The 22562-nt window shown below is 41.1% G+C and overlaps 1 protein-coding gene across 2 annotated transcripts in view; it reads right to left on the bottom strand.

Annotated features, from left to right (window-relative positions):
- Positions 1–22562, bottom strand: part of LOC137288153 (uncharacterized) — a 28197-nt gene that overhangs the window by 4303 nt on the left and 1332 nt on the right. For both annotated transcript variants that reach the window (XM_067820569.1, XM_067820570.1), the window contains 7 exons: positions 20682–20849; positions 18740–18876; positions 10822–10925; positions 8837–8964; positions 8005–8318; positions 7239–7381; positions 7038–7123 (listed from right to left, as the gene is read on the bottom strand). In XM_067820569.1, the coding sequence (XP_067676670.1) occupies positions 7038–7123; positions 7239–7381; positions 8005–8318; positions 8837–8964; positions 10822–10925; positions 18740–18876; positions 20682–20811 (1042 nt within the window). In that variant the 5' untranslated portion in view covers positions 20812–20849. The remainder of the gene's footprint in view (positions 1–7037; positions 7124–7238; positions 7382–8004; positions 8319–8836; positions 8965–10821; positions 10926–18739; positions 18877–20681; positions 20850–22562) is intronic.

The raw sequence follows: 22562 nt of genomic DNA, 5'->3' as shown, positions 1-22562 counted from the left end.
GATAAGTGAAATGTCTCATCATACTGTCACCTCTCACAATCACGCTGGTTTTGTGCTTAGTATAAGTAGCATGTACCGTGGCCTGTCAAAATTAGAGAAGGCCTGGCAAATAAAGAAAGAAACTTGCAATAAAAATTCGCATGATAATTCACAATTTCAGTTGTAGTTTATGGGGCTTTTTCTGAGACAAGTGCAGTGTTTGGGGAATACATCAACCAAGTATCAGATGGTGAAATTTCAATACACAATTTCAGTCAAATCAAGCATTTTATGAGACAGAAGTATCAGTAAGGCTATTCACCAAAGGTTTATATTGGGGAAAAGCAACATGTGCATTGAAAATCAGTGTTATTAACATGATCATGGAGACACTGGTTGATTCAGGTTTTCTTATCACTGACAATAAGTGAACACAACTCAGATTTGAGACCCCTAGTTATCTTTAACTGGCATCACAATATCATTATAATAAACAGGCATGTTTGGCAAAGTTATATTTCCTCTACATCTCATCCTATTTGTTTCTTGAATCTCGGTCATATCTCAAAGGAACACTACCATCAAAACAGTGTGAAAGTAGTGAATACAGGCAAGATGTCAAGAGGTCCAGTTAATCTTAAAGGTCACATGCAACCAAAAAATCAAAAACAATTAAAACACAGATATCACTTATTCATGATGCATAAAATGCATTGCTGATTAAGAAAAGAAATAGAATTGTTAAAATGTAAACATTTCAGATATTTAAATACTTACCTTACCATAGGTCTATAGCATATTACCTCAAGCTTCGCTTAGGAGGAGATCTGACGGAGTTGAATTGCTATTCAATCTTGAATGGCTACCTCGCAATCGACAACTGTCATGATACGGAAGTGTCTGGATCTCCCCACTGAGCATGAGCACAGACTCCACGAGAAACTTCACTTTTACTTCTCGGTCCGAAAAGTCTGTAGTGGGGAGGAGCATCCGCCCTATGGTAAGGTAAGTATTTAAATATCTAAAATATTTAGATTTTAACAATTTTTTTACTTACCTTACTATAGGTCTATTGCATATGGATACAACAGACTGGACGGTGGTGTAGGACTCCAGAGGACCGTCAGCATCTAAAATCCCACATATGCCTCGGGGCAGCCGAACCACTACTGATTCCCGCTGTATGCCGTTCTGTCCCATCAATCTCTCGCAAAGGTCACTGGAACCAGAATCAGAGTAGTAGGTCACATACTAACCACCGGAGGGGTACGATAACTTATCTCATATAAGTACAAGACCCCTATAGACCAAGGTAAGTAAGATCATACCTACAGGGCGGAAGGACGTGTGAGTTGCTGTGCAACTACTAATGGTCCGAAAGACTGCAGCCCCTCCATATCTTCCACCGCTAAGTCCCGCAAGTAAAGGCTAGCAAATACTGTCGAGGACCACCAGAAACGCCCAACCATAATGTCAGGAACAGTATAGTTCCTTTGTACGGCCATAGTCGAGACTAACGCCCGAATCTCGTGTGGGTTGTTAGATGATGGGTGAGGACGATTCTGTGAGTTGTAAGCCGCCAGGATGGTCTGCCTCAACAATAAGGCTATTGTGTCCCTGGTGACTTTCCCTCTAGCTGTCGTAGAAAAAAGCAAAAACAATCTCTTCCTAGTTCCCTGACGAGGAGAGGACTTCTTGAAGACAATCTGAGAGCCCGAACCAGACAAAGCAACTGCTCCTCTCGATCCTATGGTCCGATAATGGTCATAAGGGGCGGGAACAATCTGTACGGTTGATCTGTCAGTTGGTTCTTTGCCAGGAAATCCCAGAGGAGGTCCAAGTGTACACCACCGTGTCTGGTCTGTTCCAATTGGACCCTGGTCACATTCAGCGGGTGAATCTTGCTCACGCTCACCTTCCTATTCCCTCTTGCAGCTAACACTGAATTCAGTGCTGACAGGTTGGTCCCAATAGTACTGCCTCTGAGCTTCCTTGAACACCACAAGTAACGTAAAAACTCCGCCAGGAATTGGGGTGACGCCAACAGCGGGTCTTGCAACTTTTGGGCAGAGAACTTCTCAAAAGTAGCCCACTTGTCATCATAGAGTGATCGATTGGAAGCTCTGTGTGCCCGGGCAATGATCTTTGCCACTTGAGATGAGTATCTCATAGCCCTCAAAGTCCCTTGCAAATGGTCCAGGATGAAACCGTGCCGGGTCCGACTGTGGGGATGGCACAGCAACTGATCCAACTCTGGAAGTCGGAGTGGATCTCTTTCTGCGAGGTGGCATAATTCTGAGAACCACGTCCTCGCTGACCACCAGGGCACGATCAAAAGCAGACGGATCCTCACCATGAGTTTCGTCACTGGTACCGGCGGCGGGGAGGCATAGGCGTCTAGGCCTTGCCAGGACATCAACAGAGCGTCAACTGCCCAAGCTGCTGGGTCTGGTATTGGAGACATGTATACTGGAAGCTGAGCATTGAACCTTGTGGCGAATAGGTCTACTAGCGGGCGCCTGTGATTCTGACATATGAGCCGAAATATCTCCGTATGAAGTATCCACTGGGTTGGAGACGACTTCCCTGGTCGCGAGAGTGCATCGGCTAGTACATTTCTGCACCCTGGAATATGACGAGCGCTGGCTTCGATGTCATTTGCATCTAAGATGCTGGCGAGATGAAACATCTGATCCAGTAGGGACTTGGATCTGGTTGCCCCTTGTCTCAAGATCAGCCACACCACTGTCGTGTTGTCTCGAGATAATCAGTAGGTTGGAGTAGCGTAGCATTGACCCATTGCCTCATTGACTTATAGCTAGCATCACTGCTTCCAGCTCGAGATTGTTGATTTGCCAGTTTGCTTCTGTCTCGGACAAGAGCCCCGAGGCTGTTCGATCGCTTAGGTGCGCACCCCAACCCTGTCGACAAAAAGTTTGTGGTACTGCATAAACTTGTTAAAATCTTAGATATTTAAATACTTACCTTACCATACTCGATCGTCCACCAGCGCAGGTATTGGTGCAGGCGTTGTAGAATGCCGGCTCTAATATGTAAGTTCCTGCGCAAACATGACTGGCGAGACTACCATAGCAGGTGGGGTGTCAAGATGCCCAATGTCGTAAGCCCGTCAGAACATGAAATCATGACCCAGAAACCACTGTCATAGACGTAATAGTAGACGTCTTCGTCTGATCATATCCTGAGGTGACCTGAGCAGATCGAGTAGACATTATCACTGACATAGTGGTAATGGAGAGAGTAGAACTTGTTTAATCATCGGCTTGAACTTCGACCCACTGAACCTCGGACAGTGATGTGATGAATCAAATCCTGCGGAGTCAGATTCTCAAGTCATCCAAGCTGAGTTAACAGCCTGATAGTGAAGTCCACCTGTAAACTAAGTTGACTTCTCTCAAGATAAGCTTGTATGCAGTGAAGATGTGTCATTCTTCGACCTCAGATCATCAACGCTGTTCATTATGAACATGTTGACATTCCAAGGAAGTCTATTTATAGCTGGCTGGCTGTCCGATCAGACACTGCCATTCATTGCTGCATGACTCCTGATAGGCAGCATTGAGTCTGCTGTTAGAAGATCTCTATGCGGTCTGAAGAATCCAGTGATGCTGTAGACTACTAGTCTTAGAGTGTAAACGACATTTTCCATTGTAAAATGACTCTAAGTCAAATGTAGGCAACTTCCCAACACTGGAATAATAACAACACATTCTGCGCAGGGCGTTGTCCCTCGAGGACCAATCAGATTGTAGATGTAACGTCACTGGCTTCCTTTGCAGGACGTTGTCTTTCGGGTACCAATCAGATTGTAGACGAGAGACAACGCCGTTTGGCGAGCAAGTGTGTAGATGAGTAAAGCACGTGCAAAAACTTTCGCCGCTTGAAGCTCATGTAGACAAATAGTAACATAAGGATCTTCGAGGATGGACCCGTTCCTCCATGAGATATCCAGTCTCCCGCTTAAAGGTGTAGGAAAAACTGGCACGGCTGGTGGCGGGAGGTCCCAGTCATGACAGACAACACCCTCAACGTCTTGAATAGGGGTTTCATGTCTTGCCTCTGCCAAGCGTTCCCGTTTTATCACGAAAAGCAGATGAGAGGGCTTCAAATGCTGACAAAGACACCAGCATGTTCTTTGTACACCTCTGGAATGGCATTCCCAAAGAGGGCTTGTGAGGAGAAGGGAGTTCTAATCAGACGCCATTTAAAATCTTCCTGCCATGAACACGCATCTAACAACCCCATCCTGTGCACGACTGTCATCATTGCCAGCGCTGTCTGGACGTGTCCTAAACGGTCATGTAACACTTTGTCCTGCCATAGGAATAGTGTCAACAGATGTTCCAATCGGGACTCATTAGGTTACGTTAAGTCCACAGCCGCCGCTGAAGTAGCTAATGCTAATGCTGATACGTTTTAGGATGTGCCGCAACTCCGTGTCAATTGCTTGTAATTTGGAGTCCTGAACCTTATAAGAGGTGGAGGAAGATAGTCGTTTGATGGCTTCATCCAACACTGCCCAAGAGTCCACGAAATCAAGACTATGCACCTTGTAGTCTTGTTTCTTTGACTTGGGCGCTCTGATTGTAGCATTCAAAGCTTACAGCTTAACAAAGTCATCATTCAATGAAGAAATGGCGTCAGCCACCATAGGATGTGGCGGAATCATCAGTTTGGGTTCCACCCTAATAGCCCTGGCACTGTCTACCCCTGACGTCGGGCAGGGGCACTCCCGAAGCCTATCAGCTATCCAGTCACAAACAGCAGGCAGTGGCAGGTCCGATCCCTCTTCCTCCTCCAGTTGTGCAGGGTTCTCCTCATAGTCTGGAGAGAAGTATTGTTCATCATCAGTCGACTGCCTGACACATGGAGGAGACGCAGATCGCAAATCCCTGCGTCTGCGGCGGAGATATCTGCCTCCATGCTCCGGCAACCTGGATGGTGAACGAAAGCGTCGGCAAGCGCTGGATGAACTACTCCGGTGACTTCTTGAATTAGACCTTCTAACGCCTGAACGTCCTGTTCTCCTTCTATCACTAGCTAAAGTCCTGACGCTAGTGCGCCTGATCCTGGCACCGATCTGTTGTGGCTTTGATTACGCCGACTAGCGTCGGTGCCAACAAACGGTTGTACTCCTCCCTCTATGACGTCCCTGTAATGTCCGGGATTAGCTGAGGAGCCCTAGCCGGAGGTGCCGCATGTTCTTGAGATGTGCCTGGCGTCACCACTGGGGCTGGCATAAGTAGCGCTCTTAACATTCGTTGCACCTCCGGGTGCATAAGAGTGTCAGGCCTCGCCAAGTCCACCCATCCTCCCGCTTGGGTGGCAGACGTCGGCACCAACGTAGATCGAGTCTCCGGAGTACATGGGAGAGATAATCTCGAACCAGATGAGGAAGCCGGGGACTGAGACATTTTCCCTAATTTCTGTGTCTTCCTCACTACAGCCAAGTATGCCTTGAATTCCTCAATAAATACATCCGAGCACACTGCACACCACTGCAGGAGGGAGCAGGATACAACAGCACAGTCCAGGCAAAACAGGTGCGGGTCCTTAATGGACTTCAGACCTTTACAAACTTCACAAAAGCAGTGTGTCATGCACAACAATTGCAATAAATAGCAATAACAATGCGATAATAAGGGTGGAAGAAAAAACACCCCTTACCATGTAATGGTCTGCTCCACATATCGTACAACAGCACACTTGCAATAGACAAGTGAAATAGCTGCCACTTCGAAAAGGAACAGCAAAATTTACCCCAAATGCAGCACTAAATAACACAAAACTTAGCCCTAGTGGACATAAGTATCAGTAGAGGCAGTCCACCAGCAAAAGAAACCAATACGACAACCAATTACAGAGGCAACACGAAAATAAGAGACACGCTGCCATGTCTCATAGGAGGTAGCCGACAAGTGTACAAAAACGTAGAATATATGTTACGATTGAAAAATATACATACCACACACAAAACCTCTGAAAGGAATCAGTGTAAAGGCGAAGTAAGGTGAAACTTTATTACTCCTGAAAAATTTGCTAGCAACCCAAACTCATCTAGATCAGATGACGCTTGAAGTAAAAGTGAAGTTTCTCGTGAAGTCGGCGCTCATGTGCAGTGGGGAGATCCAGATACTTCTGTATCATGACAGTCATCGATTGGGAGGTAGCCATTCAAAATTGAAGAGCATTTCAACTCCGTCAGATCTCCTACTAAGCGAAGCTTGAGGTAATACGCTATAGACCTATAATAAGGTAAGTAAAAAATTTATAAGTGTATAATCGTAAAAATCAAAAGTGCAATATTTGGTCCTTGGGTTTACCTCCCCCGAAATGAAGCAGCCGCAATACTGTACCCAATCAGAGATGGTGGGTGTGCACTCAAGTGTGACGAAGCCTCTTCATTGGCTAGTGGTTCATTTGATGATACGCTCAGCCAGCTTGTTGTTTATGGTGTATAAGCCCAATAGGTGTTAATTTCAAATTGGATGTGATCATTGATTGACATTTTGCATTGCGTATTGTCATTCGCAAACAGACACGTAGGTGTGAATAAACCAGACACTGAGTTTTCTCTGTGACAGAGTCTGCTTACCACAATCAACACCTTTTTCTATGTAATATGTACATTATTTACTTCTTTGTTTATACAACCAAGATTAGACCACTGCTCATGACCTCATACTCCGGGCAGGTATACTGTTTCAAGCTCCGAGAACCTATTCACTGCATTATCAGTGCCGCACAGCATAGCTGTTGAAACCACTTTTTCCACCAACGCTGGGGGAAAATTAGTGAATCGTTCGAACTCTGAATTTGCCGGCTTGTTTTCATTGCTATTTTTTTCAACATATTCACTGAATTGGCATTTTTGATGAATTATTTTGGTAAGTGCATACCGAAAGATATCAGAATCTGTAAAGTTGTGTTTTACGTTGCATGTGACCTTTAAGCAAACATAGATAAGATAGATTTCTTTATGTTAATGAATAAGGCAAGCAACCATGCTGTGGTTATATACCAAGCACTTGACTGACCTTTGTCCACTATGTGGGCCACCTCCCGAGGTACAGCACCAGTTACGCCTGACCACAAGAAACTGGTGAACAGTGGTGATACCATTCTGCAAATATTGTAAAATATTTTAAATATCTTTTGTTTTATTCTGATACACCATATAAATACTGACAATATTTAATGTTCAGGCTTCATTGAAATATATATTGTGTAAGATCTACCTTTTCTTGCGGTGTGCTTCCCAGACAGTGCCTCGTATTGATGGGTCAGCTCCCTTAGACAGCAATGACAGGCTACTTGTCATATCACCATTGGCAAAGAAATGAAACAGTGCTGTCTGGCCATGGTTATTCTGGGCATTAATCTGAAACAACACAACATCCAGGTGAGACATACATTAATCTGAAACAACACAACATCCAGGTGAGACATACATTAATCTGAATCAACACCACATCCAGGTGAGACATACATTAATCTGAATCAACACCACATTCAGGTGAGACATACATTAATCTAAATCAACACCACATCCAGGTGAGAAATACATTAATCTAAATCAACACCATATCCAGGTGGTACATACATTAATCTGAGCCAACACCACACCAAGCAAGCACATTAACTTATTGTTTTGTCAGGTCAGTGAGTGAGTGAGTTGTTCTACGCCACACTCAGCAAAATTCCAGCTATATGGCGGTGGTCTGTAAATAATCGAGTCTGGACCAGACAATCCAGTGATCAACAACATGAGCATCGATCTGCACAACTGGGAACCGATGATAAGTGTCAACAAAGTCAGCGAGCCTGACCACCCAATCCTGTCAGTCGCCTTTTAAGGCAAGTATGGGTTGCTGAAGGCCTATTCTACCGTGACCTTCATGGGTCTTGTCAGTTCAGGCCTTCTCTGATATGTAAGTGGAACTGAAGACCATGGTTGTGTGGGAATCCTGTAAGTTTGCTGAGAGAAAGCTGAGATACACTAACCTGCACATCCTCCCTGGACAATAAGTAGGCAAGGCATTCCCTCCTGTTTGGGGAGTTACTGAAGTTGCAGGTACTTGGAACATCATCCTCCTCTGTTGGGGGCAGAATGTCTTCATCAGCGGACATGTACATCTGAGAAAGGCTTGTATCACACATGGCCAGAAGTGGGGTATTGCCATGGAGATCTACAGCATTTACATTCGATCCGTTGTCACACAGAAGACGTATGAGTTGAACATCACAGGTCATAATGACTGCACGGTGAAGAGGTGTAAGTTGGTTCTCATCCAGCATGTTAGGGTCACCACCATTCCCTAAAATACATAATGAAGATGCACCAGACAGGCTGAATGTTCTCTTGGCTGACTTACTGATTAGTGTAGATGTACTCAAAAAACCTGAATGTACTCCTGGTTGACCAACAACCTGAATGTCCTGTAGATGTACCAGACACCCTGAATGTACTCCTCCTGTAGATGTACCAGACATCCTGAATGTACTCCTGGCTGACTCATTACAGCTTAGATGTACCAGACACTCTGAATGTACTACTGTAGATGCACTAAACACCCTGAATGTACTCCTGTACATGCACTGAACACCCTCAATGTATTCCTGTAGATAAACTTAACACCCTGAATGCACTGACTGATTACAGTGTAGAAGTACCAGACACCCTAAATGCACTCCTGGCTGTCTTACTGATTACAGTGTAAATGTACTAGACACTCTGAATATACTCCTGAATATACTCCTGACTGACTTACTGATTACAGTGTAAATGTACTAGACACTCTGAATATACTCCTGAATATACTCCTGACTGACTTACTGAGTATGATAAAGATGAGGTCCTGCAGGTGGTCAAGGATGTCGTCCACCTTGGTCAGGTAGTGCTTCTCCAGGCCCACTACAACATCCACTGCAGGCAAACTGTGATCATCATCATCATCATCATCCCTGCAAAAGTGGATCCAACACTGCAGAGTAGCACTTGCTGACTCATGCTGACCGTAATCTTTATGAGGTCACCATGGACACAACACACATCATCCAACTTTATGGATTATAACTGAAACCTGTCATTCATACAACTCCCCATGAAAGGCTGAGTTGGTACATAACAAGTACAATAGGAGAAAAGTGGTCCCAAACCCCCCATTATATAAGTACTAGTTCTGACATGGCACAGGATCAGATCACAACACACCTTCTTTCTCTTAAACTTAGACTTAACTTGTTCGCTAAAACATAAATCAGACATTTAAATCTATGAAAATTCCACTTCTTATAGTACAATGAATATTGCATACAACTCTTCATAGATGACCATCTGTAGACCTTTCTATATGTACAGGTATGGAGTTACATGGGTCTCCAAGTTATAGGGCTACGAGGTTATGCATGCTGAATGAATTAGATAGAATGAGGTGAGGCAGGTGGTGTACCCCAAGGAGTACTTCCTTCCAGAGAATTCATAACCTCTACAGGTCTGTACAACTCTTTTTCAGAAGAAGTCCACCTTGGGATACATATATGCATTAACCAGACTCCCAAAGTCAATGAAGTAGGGAGTGGTATTCTGTCTGACAGAGGGTTCATTCGAAGTGATAATCTACAGGTACAACCATATGGAAATAGCAAATGGCACTTACCAAATCACCTGACCACTGATGTCAATCAAGGACCCTGACAGACAACGCTTAATGCCGATTGGCTGATGGGTGACACACCTCTATTAACCCCACACCAAAACCAAGGTTCAGGGATGTGGAAACAATGGGGAGTCGCCAAAACATCGACTTATCCAATTCAAATAGCCGCTCAAGTGTGGAAGAGATGGAAAGTTGAAGTAAAGCACCGATAACTGTGAAACGGGAATAAAAGCCACCACGATTTACCATCCTGTAGAGGGCTACAGGGTTGTGTATGGTATAGGGCTACAGGGTTGTGTTTGGTATAGGGCCAGAGGGATGTGTATGGTATAGGGCTAGAGGGTTGTGTATGGTATAGGGCTAGAGGGTTGGGCATGGTATAGGGCTAGAGGGTTGTGCTTGGTATAGGGCTAGAGGGTTGTGCATGGTATAGGGCTAGTGGGTTGTGCATGGTATAGGGCTAGAGGGTTGTGTATGGAATTGGGCTAGAGGGTTGTGTTTGGTATAGGGCTAGGTGGTTGTGTTTGGTATAGGGCTAGAGGGGTGTGTTTGGTATAGGGCTAGGTGGTTGTGTTTGGTATAGGGCTAGTGGGTTGTGCATGGTATAGGGCTAGAGGGTTGTGCATGGTATAGGGCTAGTGGGTTGTGCATGGTATAGGGCTAGAGGGTTGTGTTTGGTATAGGGCTAGAAGGTTGTGCATGGTATAGGGCTAAATGGTTGTGTATGGTATAGACCTAAAGAACTGTGCATAGTATAGGACAAAATGGTGAGTGAGTGAGTGAGTTTAGTTTTACGCTGCACTCAGCAATATTACAGCTATATGGCGGCGGTCTGTAAATAATCGAGTCTGGACCAGACAATCCAGTGATCAACAACATGAGCATCGATCTGTGCAATTGGGAACCGATGACACGCGTCAACCAAGTCAGCGAGTCCGACCACCCGATCCCGTTAGTCGCCTCTTACGACAAGCTGAGTTGCCTTTTATGGCAAGCATGGGTTGCTGAAGGCCTATTCTACCTAGGACAAAATGGTTGTGCATGGTATAGGGATAGAAGGTTGTGTATGATATAAGGCTAATTGGTGGCGGATGGTACCGGGCTACATGGCTGTGTATAATCAGGTCTACAGGGTTGTATACCTATCAGGAACAGGACTCACCACATGCTCCACTGCTGCTTCTGTAGGGCCAGGTCGTTGTAATAATCAATGATGAGATCCAGGGCAGTCTTCCCTGGGCCCATGTATTCACAACCAAAGTAAGTCTGAAAAAACAAAATACAATGGTTCAAAAGTATGTATGCACTATAAAAGCTGTCTCTCCTAAATTATTCATACTATAGAGGAGAAAACCATTAGTCTACCAAATGAAACTTGAGCTGTACTTTCGTACTATGAAACTCCTTTCACTACAATCTGTATTGAGGATAACAACTATATCATAACACAAGGCTGCTTACTGCTCCTTCATCGAGTAAATGACAGGGTAGGGAAACATGGTAATTATAATTAAAGAGATGATGCCAGATGTGACAAGACAATGGGAAATTTTAACTATAAACTGCATATTTATATACTTATCCTATCTCATGTGATGTACTTCTCTCTCTTATTTAGACCATGGCATGGAAACATGCTGTAGGCTGAGTTGAATCTAATCTTCTGGCCTCTCTCCCACCTGATCACTCTCCACAACTCCTATTGCTGGACAATCATCCCTGGGAAGTGTGTAAAGTGCCCAAGACAGACACATGACATCCCAGTACTATTATTCTTGTCTTGGAGCCCCAAGTAATCGGAGCCCCAGTCACAACCTTTGTCAAAAAAAAGGACGCAGTTTGGCAAATAAGCCTTGTCTCCCCACGATTTCTCAGAAGGCTGCAGTGAATTAAGGTCAATCACTCTCAGAGATAAGAAAGGATCTTAAAGGGGCACTGATGCGGAGCAATTTCCGTGAATTGGTAGTTTCTTTTGTTATTGTTTTTCTCCCAGGAGTACCCGGATGATATCCCAGAATTTGGGACTGGTTTGTGATCTCTGCTGTCCCTCCATATGCGCAATTGATAGTTTATGTGTAGACTGTGTAGACAAAGATGAAGTCATTCCACTTTGTTATCATGAAAACAAACCAAGCACCTTGAAGTTTACTCATCTGCCAGTGATATAAAAAAACACATGTTAGGACTGAAAAATGATGAAGTCAGTGTAGGTCTTTATATTTTGTCTTATAAACCTAATTAGTTCCTTGTCAGACTTGTATGCATTTTGAAAGTTAATAAAAAAAAAACCCACACGGTCTGCTTATACTTACAGTGAATTTCTAACATGATTTTAATATTTAAACATTGTATAGATTGCCAACGAGAATCATATTTCAAACACACCCTTTTCGCGACCTAGTGCATGTTTTCTGTAATACAGATTCTGCTGAATGCTACAAGAAATAAATTAAAGCAAAATGCAAATATTAAATTTAAGACAGACGAAAGTTATAGCAACAATGTCAGGCTATTACCTTGTTCAAGAATGTGTCCATCAACATCCACATAAAAGAACAAGATTCCATTCATCTGCAGCTGGTAAATAATCCTGCTCTATGTCTGGTGTCTTTCAACAGTCAAATATGCGAAAAAGTGACACATCGTTTGAGAATTTTCCATACTGGTGTATACATAATCTCACTGGTCACCCAAGACAGGACACCTGGCAACTAACTGTATGATGTCTGCCATTAGTTAGCCAATAATGAGCTACAATCAATCAGTCAAGGCAGTGGCGGTTAATTCTTAGTAGGAAGGATGTTGTTTCTACACTCATACTTTACAACAGGGTGTATTCAGTATAGATTACGTGAATATACACTCATAAACTCTGCTTTGTTGACAAATCTGCTGTGGAAGTACTTAATCAGTGTGTTATCGGTTAATCCTTTGATTGATGTTTGTTTTTGTAACTCAGTTGTTAAACCCTCTTGCATCACTTACATGCACTTATTACATAACATGCCACTACAGACCTAAATTTATAATGTTGAGTATTTACTCCAGACAGAAGACATGCCAAATGGGAACCTATGTCGAGTAATTTTAGTGGTGTTAACTGACCATCAAGTGAATGATGACAAATAACATGTGTAGGTTTATACCATCAAACGTGAGTTACAGCAAGGAACATGTAGTCTCTGTGTCGCATGCAGCCTGAAAAAACTTTTGGGCCTACATTGTTTTGAGGATACCAAAGGAACTTCGTTGTTACATGAGAAATGCACATAGGTATTTGCTGTGTACTTGGGTAAATGGGTACAATCAGGGGTTTTTTTTACGTAAGAATATGTTCAGATTTCTCTACCAATGGCAAAGTCATTGTTATTAGTTTACGAATTCAAATAAATCACCTTTTATGTTTTTTATTATCATAGATAATAAACCAGGGTCGTAGCTACCAAAATTGGCATATGATGTTTGCTATGACAGCTGGACCAACCCTCAAAACTATCTAAATATAAAGCTTTGCAATCTTACAGACTTATGTGAAACAAATGGCTTGCTACGTGTATGTAGAGATCATATTTTCACATGACATGATTAAATATCGAGGTAAAAAACACAGCAATAGGATCAGTCTCTATACCATCCAGGCATCAGAAAAAAAACTACACTGGTGGAACATTTTGTTACAGTCAGATATGGATATTTTTAAACAACAGCATGTGATGGGCATCCGGCCTCTTCACCTTTTAGGGTGAAGAAATTCTGCTAATGTGGACAGGAGCCCAGTCCCTTTGTCCGTCACGGGTGCTGCTTGGTTTCATAATTAGACTGTTGACGAGAAACATTATTCGCTCCGCATCAGTACCCCTTTAAGAGCGGAACACTTCGAAACCCCGTACGTAATCCAAAATCAACACTTCAGTGGCATGAAGTATAACTGCTCTGAGAGTAGAAAAGGCAGCAAGTAGAACATTGACCCCTCTGTGTAATGTATAAGACTGGACACACAATCTCTAATATACGAATATGACAATACAAACATGCCCTGCGGATGCCAGGGAGGTGATCTATGTCAAAAAAAAGATAACATTGACATCTCTTATTGAAATACGAGGAGTGGCAAAGCAGGACTGCCCCTTCATCTGCATTTACAGGCCGATGAAAGTTGCCAATGGGCCAAACTGGTGTAGACACACAATATCAGTAACAAAGAGATACAGATACTCCATGTGATATGCAATGGAAAACTATTGAGAAATGAGCATGGCCATCTGCCAAACTGTCTGCTATAAAGCTCTATAAAAAAAATTAAATGGTTCTCCGCACATTTTTATTCAAGAGTGACGAGGGCGGTAGGACTTTTTAAACAAAATTGGACAGAAAAAAGTAACGAGGGAGGAACACATTTTTATTTTTTTTCTCTCAAAAATACAGCTTGGAAAGCGTAGCCACATGTTCGGAAGCTGTAGATTCAGTCACACTCGTTCCTACCGATACTCACCCTTATAATGGACAAAAGGATGATAGGGATGTGGCAAAGTCAAACTAGTTGGAAGCACCAAAAGAAACTACAAGAATGCACCAAGCTGAAGCACCAAATCAAGTGGTTGACTGGAGTACAATAAGTAACTGCAGAATGGTGATTGCTGAACCATGAGACACCCTGCCATTTCTTGCTCTAACTGCTGTTTCAGGGGATCCAGAAATCGAGGGCCATAGGATGTGACTGAGACAGTGAAGTACGTAGCCCCACCAGTCTAGTAGGAGAATCAGCATGCCTTGTCAGTGGACTAGAGATCGTAGAACAGAATTAAACAGCAAAGACTTTTGCTGAGTTACGAGTCTTGTGGGGCGTGAAAAAATACTCCCCAGGTGAGGGTGTAGAACACAGAACTATCTGGTAAGGACAATCCCTCATAGATTGTTCTAATGATGATGGGACACTCAGATAGTCTCCAGCAATCGCTGTTTGCCACAAAATTTCCTCTTTCTACTAGAACGGTTATTCTTTTCCATAATGAGGGGACCTGTGAAAGTCCTGGGGTAGAATAGGCCTTCAGCAACCCATGCTTGCCATAAAAGGCGACTATGCTAGTCGTAAGAAGCGACCAACAGGATCAGGTGGTCAGGCTCGATAACTTGGTTGACACATGTCATCATCGGTTCCCCATTGTGCCAATCGATGCTCATGTTGTTGATCACTGGATTGTCTGGTCCAGACTCGATCATTTACAGACTGCCGCCATATAGCTGGAATATTGCTGAGTGCAGCGTAAAAACTAAACTAACTCAATCACTCACTCACGAATGAGGGACAGAATGAGTGGCAGACAGAGCATAACACATGTGTACACCAGTAGGCAATAAGAAAGAGAGACAGAAGTGGGATGTCATGTGACTGTCCTAGGCACACTGCATGTGTCACAAGGATGATTGATGTATCCAGGAATGGGAGTGGTGGAGAGAGAATGGTGGGGAGAGAGGCCATAAGTTTTGATTCATGCTAGCCTACACCACGTTTCCATGCCATGGTTGAAGAAAGAGAGAGAAGTGCATACCATGAGATAAGATAAACTTATTCTATCGAGAAGGGGTTGAAGTACATGACATTTGCTACAGTAAAGATGAGGTACAAGGTTATGTTATGGATTTTTACTGACTTCATACATTAAATTATATGTCATATACAATGTATATGATATATGTATATGATATATGTTCAACTGTACAAAAAATGCCAGTAAACAGATTTCACCTTAATAAATGGAAACTGTTCAGAACATATTACAGGGAATTTTGAAAACAAAAGAAAACACAAACATAAGGCGACATTTAAAATGGATATTTTCTACTATCAGCTAATGAAACATCATGAATAGATTGCATATTTCAGTAAATATTGTTTACAAAGCATTTATAGATTTATACATTCATAGTAATGTGCATTATGTGCTGTAATCATAAGCTTCACCATCTCACCTTGGTATGAATTTATTATAGTGTGTTTGCATTCAGGCAGCAAGAGTGAATTTATAAGTGAAAAGTGCAAAAAATATGTGTACCAAGTTTGTATGCAATGTGTGTAAGGTTTTGAGTATTAAATATCAAACTGTGAATGTTTGAGTTAATTAATGTACTATGAAAGTGTTCATGTATGAATTTAAAAGAAAGAATGAGAAGTTTTGGCTGTGAGGGAGAAAGTTGTAGGGGTGGAGGGAAGAGGGACATGGGTGAGACAGCTGTGTAGTGGGAGTGCTTCCCACACTAGATTGAATCGATGTACATGGTCAAACAAGAAGACAAAGTCGTCAATAATCCCCCCAATGGCAAAATACTCTTCATGAATATATCGTATAGTTATGATGATGTCAAATGTTTTGGCAAAGTGGAAGGAGTGTATTGAAAATATTTTTGTCAGAATTCCAAAATTACGACAAGAGTCATCAGAACAAATCGTCTGACGGTTAGAATTGTTTCCACGGAAACCAGGAAAAATAAAAATGTGAAAACATTGTAAATAGCAAAAGTCACCACTTTGTGGTCTGCCTCATATATCTGTCAAGTGTTGCTGAAAGATATCAAATAGTTTTCGAGTTGTGCTCTGGAAACGAGGCCCATCCCTTCATTTTCAGACAAAGACTGAAATGTTTCCATGGAACCCGAGAAAATGATAAATCACAAAAACCTGTAAGAAGCAAAAGGCATCACTTTGGGGTTTGCTACACATATCTAGAAAGTTTTACTGACATACTGTTTTACTGATATTAGGAAGTTTTTGAGTTATGCTCCGGAAATGAAACACACTTGTCAATTTGAGATAAAGTCCCAAACGCTTCCATGGAAACCAAGAAAATCATAAATCACAAAAAACTGTAAATAGCAAAAGGCGCCACTTTAGGTTCTGACTGATATATCTACTATGTATTGCTGAAAAATATTAAATGGTTTTTGAGTTCTGCTTCGGAAACAAATCCCATCCCTCCATTTTGAGACTAAGTCTGAAACATTGCCATGGGAACTGAGAAAATCATAAATCATAAAAACCTGTACATAGGAAAAGGCACCACCTTGTGGTCTGCCACACATATCTAACAAGTTTTGCAGAAATACACTGAACGGTTTTTGAGTTGTGCTCCGGAAACAAAGCACATCCCTCCATTTTGAGATAAGGTCTGAAACGTTTCCATGGAAACCGAGAAAAAAAGACTTCACAAAAACCTGTAAATAGCAAAAGGCACCACTTCAGGTTCTGACTGATATATCTACCAAGTTTTGCAGAAAAATATTGAACGGTTTTTGAGTTCTGCTTCAGAAACGAAACACACCTCTCACTTTTGAGACTATGTCCAACACGTTTCTGTGCAAACTGAGAAAATAATAAATCACGAAAACCTGTAAGTACCAAAAGGCACCACTTTAAGTTCTGATTGATATATCTCCCAAGTTTTGCAGAAAAATATTGAATGTTTTTCAAGTTCTGCTCCGGAAACGAAGTCCACCCCACCATTAAACTAACACCAAAATATTCCAAGGACAAAAAAAAAATAAAAATGCCAAAATCTGTAAATAGCAAAAGGCACAACCACAGGTTGAGATTATTTTATCTATTAATTTGGTCTAAAAATATTGAATGGTTTCTGAGTTATGCTCCGGAAACAAAATGATTATGGATGGACGGACAGACGAGGCGTCGACTACATCCCTCTGCATTAAATGCCGGGGAGATAAGAAAAACCACTACCACCAAATTCAACCAAAGTCAAACTTATTGTGGAATGGAAATGCAGAAACATATTTTATTCATAATACTAAAACTACCAAAAGGCACCAGTATACCACCAAATCTATCTATGAGCCACATTTGGTTTAGAAATAATGAACGGTTTCGAAGTTCTGGTTCAGAAAAGAGCACAACCACCAAATTCAAAGTGGAAATTGTTGTCATGGAAATGCAAAAAATACTTATTTCAGAATTCCAAAACTAAGAAAAGACACCAGTATGCATCAAGATATATCTATGTGTCAAGTTTGGTTTAGAAATAGTGAACGGTTTTGAAGTTCTGGACCAGAAAAGAGCATACCCTCCAAATTCCGTGAAAGACAAAATTGTCGCCATGAAAACACACATAATACTTTATTCAGAATTCCAAAACTACCAAAAGGCACAGTACACCACCAGATCTATCTATGTGCCAAGTTTGGTGAAGAAATAGTGAATGGTTTTGAAGTTCTCTTCCGGAAAAGGCAAATGTGCACAGATGGACGGATGGACGCATGGACAAAACACATTGCTGGGGTTAAAAAAAACGGTATGTACGCCAATTTATTCTTATATATGTTTATTTGGGTAGCATTATGTTAATTTGGTCATTCTGACTTTCTATATTTTGTATCTGAAGGCAACTGGTAGTGAATGGATAGCAGACATTTTTGGTATGTTCACTGTGGACTAAAAGTTTTGATCACTTACTATGTTATTTCAGTCAATCTTCAAACTTCAGTATTGAACAATATAATCATGGGGAATAACATTTCAGTAATTGACCTTTTTGTAAACTTAATTTTTGGAAAAGAAAATCAGATCCCCCCACACAAGAAAATATGGTAGTCATGCCATTACTGAGGATAAATAACATTTCCAAAGTCATTATTTATCCTCCTTTATCCAACCAACATTTCATCTGATAAATCTGCAACATAACCTTTTTCATGTATACTTGCATTAAATCAAATACCTGCCAGTCACACCTGTCAAGATTTTATTACAGTGCCACATTAACGAGTTGGTTCTGGCACATACTACTAGCTCAAAGTAAGCAAGCAAAATGGTCTTGCTTTTATTTGTATTGTTTAATATGATGAAATAACAAAAAACAAATATCAAAACAATTCATAAACATCAACAGGTGGCATACACCTGTCTGTTTCACACATATCTCACCACAATATCTACAGGTCATTTATCATGTTGCTAGTAACTTACTAGCTTAACTGAAGGTTCCCTACATTTTGATCATTTTATATGTTGGTAATGATACCCATTAGGTTTCCTATTTTAACATGGAGGTGCTACATTATACTATACTAACAACAGGCACTCGGTAGTTGACGTTGGCTCCCCGTTCTATGAGGAGTTTGGCGAGGTAGAGGTTTCTGGACATAGCACGCTCCTCCGCTTCATCCATCCCACACAGGCAGATGAACAGAGGGATTCGTTGATAACAACCTGAGTATATAACAACAAAAATTCATACTCATAACAATAACAAGAATGAGGATGTCAAAGAACAGTTATCACTGTGAACAATCCAAGTCTACTGTTTTAATTACATTATAGACATAACTAAAATAACTTCCTGATTTCATAAAACAAACTTCTACATTTTTTCAAAAGAAGTCCTCTCTAAAGCCAACTTGTCAAATTCATTGTACTGGAAACCATATCCTCTGGCTTCATGGAAATATGTATGTGTTTTCCCAAGAGACCGGTATATGGTCTATATTTTCCGTCATATATAAGCAGTTGCATTATGCCTGAGGACTGGTTTTACCTCAAAACTCATAAGAACAGAGAATGTTCTGTGTCATGACAGCCAAAACAGGAACTAATGGCCTGAGAGTAACAAAGCTATGGTATTCAAACTCATGATATCTAATGGTGGTCTAGCATAGTACAGATGTGTAGATAATGAAGTGAATCCGGCAAAATAACCAAAAAAGTTGTGGTTCTGATTACCTGGTGCTAACCCAATCTTTTATTGTTTTTTAAGCACCAACAGATATTGGTCATTCTGATTGTGAAAATCGACATGATGGCTGCAAGCTTGATTGAATAAACAAGTACACATTAATAAATGTGTTATTATTTTATACTTTACTTCTAAAAATATGTGGGGCAGTGGGTAAAGCTTTGGCTTGTCAAGAAGGAGACGTGGGCTCGATTCCAACATGGGCGCAATGTGTGAAGCTTAATTCTGGTGTACCCTGCAGCGATGTTGCTGGGATATTACTAAAAGCAGAGTAAAACCAAACTCTAAATCCATCTAAAAATATGTAAGAAAAATAATCCTACCAACCTGCCCTAAAATGTAGATAAGTATAATCAAAACCACAACATTGTTGTTTGGTTTTCCTACCACATATCTGAATACTTGAAAGGCTATATTAAAACAATATAACAGATCACTCCTACATGCTATTTCCACAGCCAAGTTTCCATGATGTCTATGATTGAAATCATCAACCCTACAGTCATAACAGTGTCTTCCGTCAGATCCAGTTATCTGAGAAAAATGGATGTAGTTTGTTTGCTACCCACAGACATAAAAATATGTCATGTGTATAAGCATCACACCTGCCTAATTACATAATGTGGCAAAGACAGGACTCGCACGCACGAGTCATAAATCAATTTATTTATGGCATATAGCCTGATAGGTGTTAAGTTCAAATTGCATGTGGTCAATGATTGAAGCTGTGTATTGCATATTGTCTTTAGCAGACATGCAGGCAGACATATAGGTGTCAATAAACCAGACATTGAGCTTTCTCTGTGACAGAGACTGCTTACCACGATCAACAAAACATTTTTATGTAACGAGTAGATTATTTACTTGTTTGTGTACACAACCAAGATTAGACTACTGCTCATGATCTAATACTCCAGGCATGCATACTGATTCAAGCTCCGCGAACCTATTCACTATGCATTCGTTTTGGGCGCAGCGCAGCACAGCTGCTGAAACCACCTTTTCCCCCAGTGCTGGGGGAAATTTAGTGAATCGTTTGAACTCCAATTTTGCTTGCCTTTTTCAACTGCATTTTTTTTCAACTTAATAAGTTAAATTGGCATTTTTGATGATTTGTTTCGGTAAGTGCTTACCCAAAGGTACATGTATCAGAATCTGCAAAGTTGTGTTTTACGTTGCATGTGACCTTTAAGGGAGTCTAAACTTTTGATGGGTATATATATGTTTTTATTTGAAATAATGACCGAAAGTTTGGACACATCTGCCAGACAAGGTCCCTCACCTTCATCAAGGAAGGATGGATTGACATTGTCCAAGATAAGCCTCTCAGCACTTGCATAGTTCCCCTGTTCCAGAGCCCGGGTAAGATCTGTGTCATTGAAGCCAAACTCTACATGAAATACTGCTGCCATGCTGAGGGAATATCAGACAGATGCCTGCAGCCTCAACTCTGGAAAATAAGACAGCCAAATGATCAACATCCTTGACAAAAGAAATCATCAGTGGCATGTTACAAAAACATCTCAGTGTTGTTCCTATCCATTTTCTCCATGGTATTGAAATAGATTTCCAGACAATGTTTAATCAAGAGTCATAAAACCAAGATAAAAAAAAATATTAAATTTTTCCTTTAGGTATTTGTGAATTACGAGCAAGCTTTCAAATGAATAATGAATTTATGGGAATTTAACCCTAGACCTGAGGGTCCATGAAAATTTGGTCTTTGAAATAATATGTGCATAATTCTTTTCCATGGTGAGTCATTCACTTGTGGCTGATGAAGGAATAGTTCCAATTATCAGTCAGCACTTTGTGTGAGTCAACAGTGTGCCCCCTCTGTGCCCACTTTTCTTAAAACAACAAAATGCACAGACTTGAAAGACTGTTAATACACACTTGTATGTTAAGAAATTGTTATCAGTAGAGGACGTAATGTATACGCAAGACGGTCTCCCGTTATGTGTACAAGTGACTACCTGAGAGGGGGTCACTCATACGCGTGAATGCCTGATCACAGAGAGAGTAATTCTGCTTATTATACAAAAATGTGTCTAAAAATGTTGTTTATGAAAATAATTAAACAAAATTTGCTACAGTTGTTGACTGATGGTCAAGCAATTGGATGACATGAATGAAAGCATAAAAAAAGGATATTAAATTGTCAAAAAATGACAAAAATGTGCAAAATTTGAGCAAAAAATTGACGATATTTAACAGAGAATTTCACCTATGTACATATTTTTCAGAAACTTACATTTAAAGCTGAAAGCTGAAAGCTCATTCATTGTAGATTCATAATATATATGCAGCTTTTGATGCACACCAACGCACACCTGTTTGTTATTGTGTTACTTTCTTCGAAACTGCGCAAACCGTCTCGTGTAGAAGTGACTGGGTTAGTCATTAATGGGAAGTAACTGATGCCTGACTAAATTGCTCAGTCAAAACAACTCAGACAAACAACTTGTATTCTGCAAGCTGTAATCTGTTCAGTGCAAATGACGAAAATGTGGCATCCGAGATCGAAAAACGTGGCCATTCAAGATTGTCAAGTACCCCACCACCCTTGGGGATTTTACGGGAAGCTTTAATTACCCTGCATCGTGTTCGCACCCAATCGAGATGGTTCCATGGTGATTGAATAAATTAGGGGGTAGCACTTCAGTTAGTACCGCGGAGCGCACCATCTCGCGAACAAGAGACGATAGGCCGTCTCACGTACACGTTACGTCTCGGACTGATTATTACAATCTCTTGACACTTATGGCTTGCTGAGTGATCACTGACCCTTTTTCACAACAAGCCCTTATTGAATTGAAAAATTACATTGAACTTTAAACACATTCATGAATTTGAAAACAATGCATTACAATATGATCATCAGGGACAATTCCCCATAAACATAGAAGCCGTCCCCAAATCTGAAAACAATCCAAAAAATAGGATTCTAGTTACTCGATGAACACATTTGCTGTGGCAGTTAAAAATAATTTAATCATGAGTATTCTTGACAAAATTAATTAAGTGGTATCAAAGTTTGGGGCAACAAAAATGTGATGACCCACATCTGAAAACTTCCCATTTAATGATTGTAAAGTTATTGGTTGAACAAATGTGATGTTAAGTTCAAGAAATTTGTGAAGTTCACAATATATGAATTGAA

Source organism: Haliotis asinina, chromosome 6 (genome assembly GCF_037392515.1).
Source record: "Haliotis asinina isolate JCU_RB_2024 chromosome 6, JCU_Hal_asi_v2, whole genome shotgun sequence".
Taxonomy (NCBI): Eukaryota; Metazoa; Mollusca; class Gastropoda; order Lepetellida; family Haliotidae; genus Haliotis; species Haliotis asinina.
Note: the sequence above shows the minus strand (reverse complement) of the source record. Positions and strands in the feature narration are given on the sequence as shown.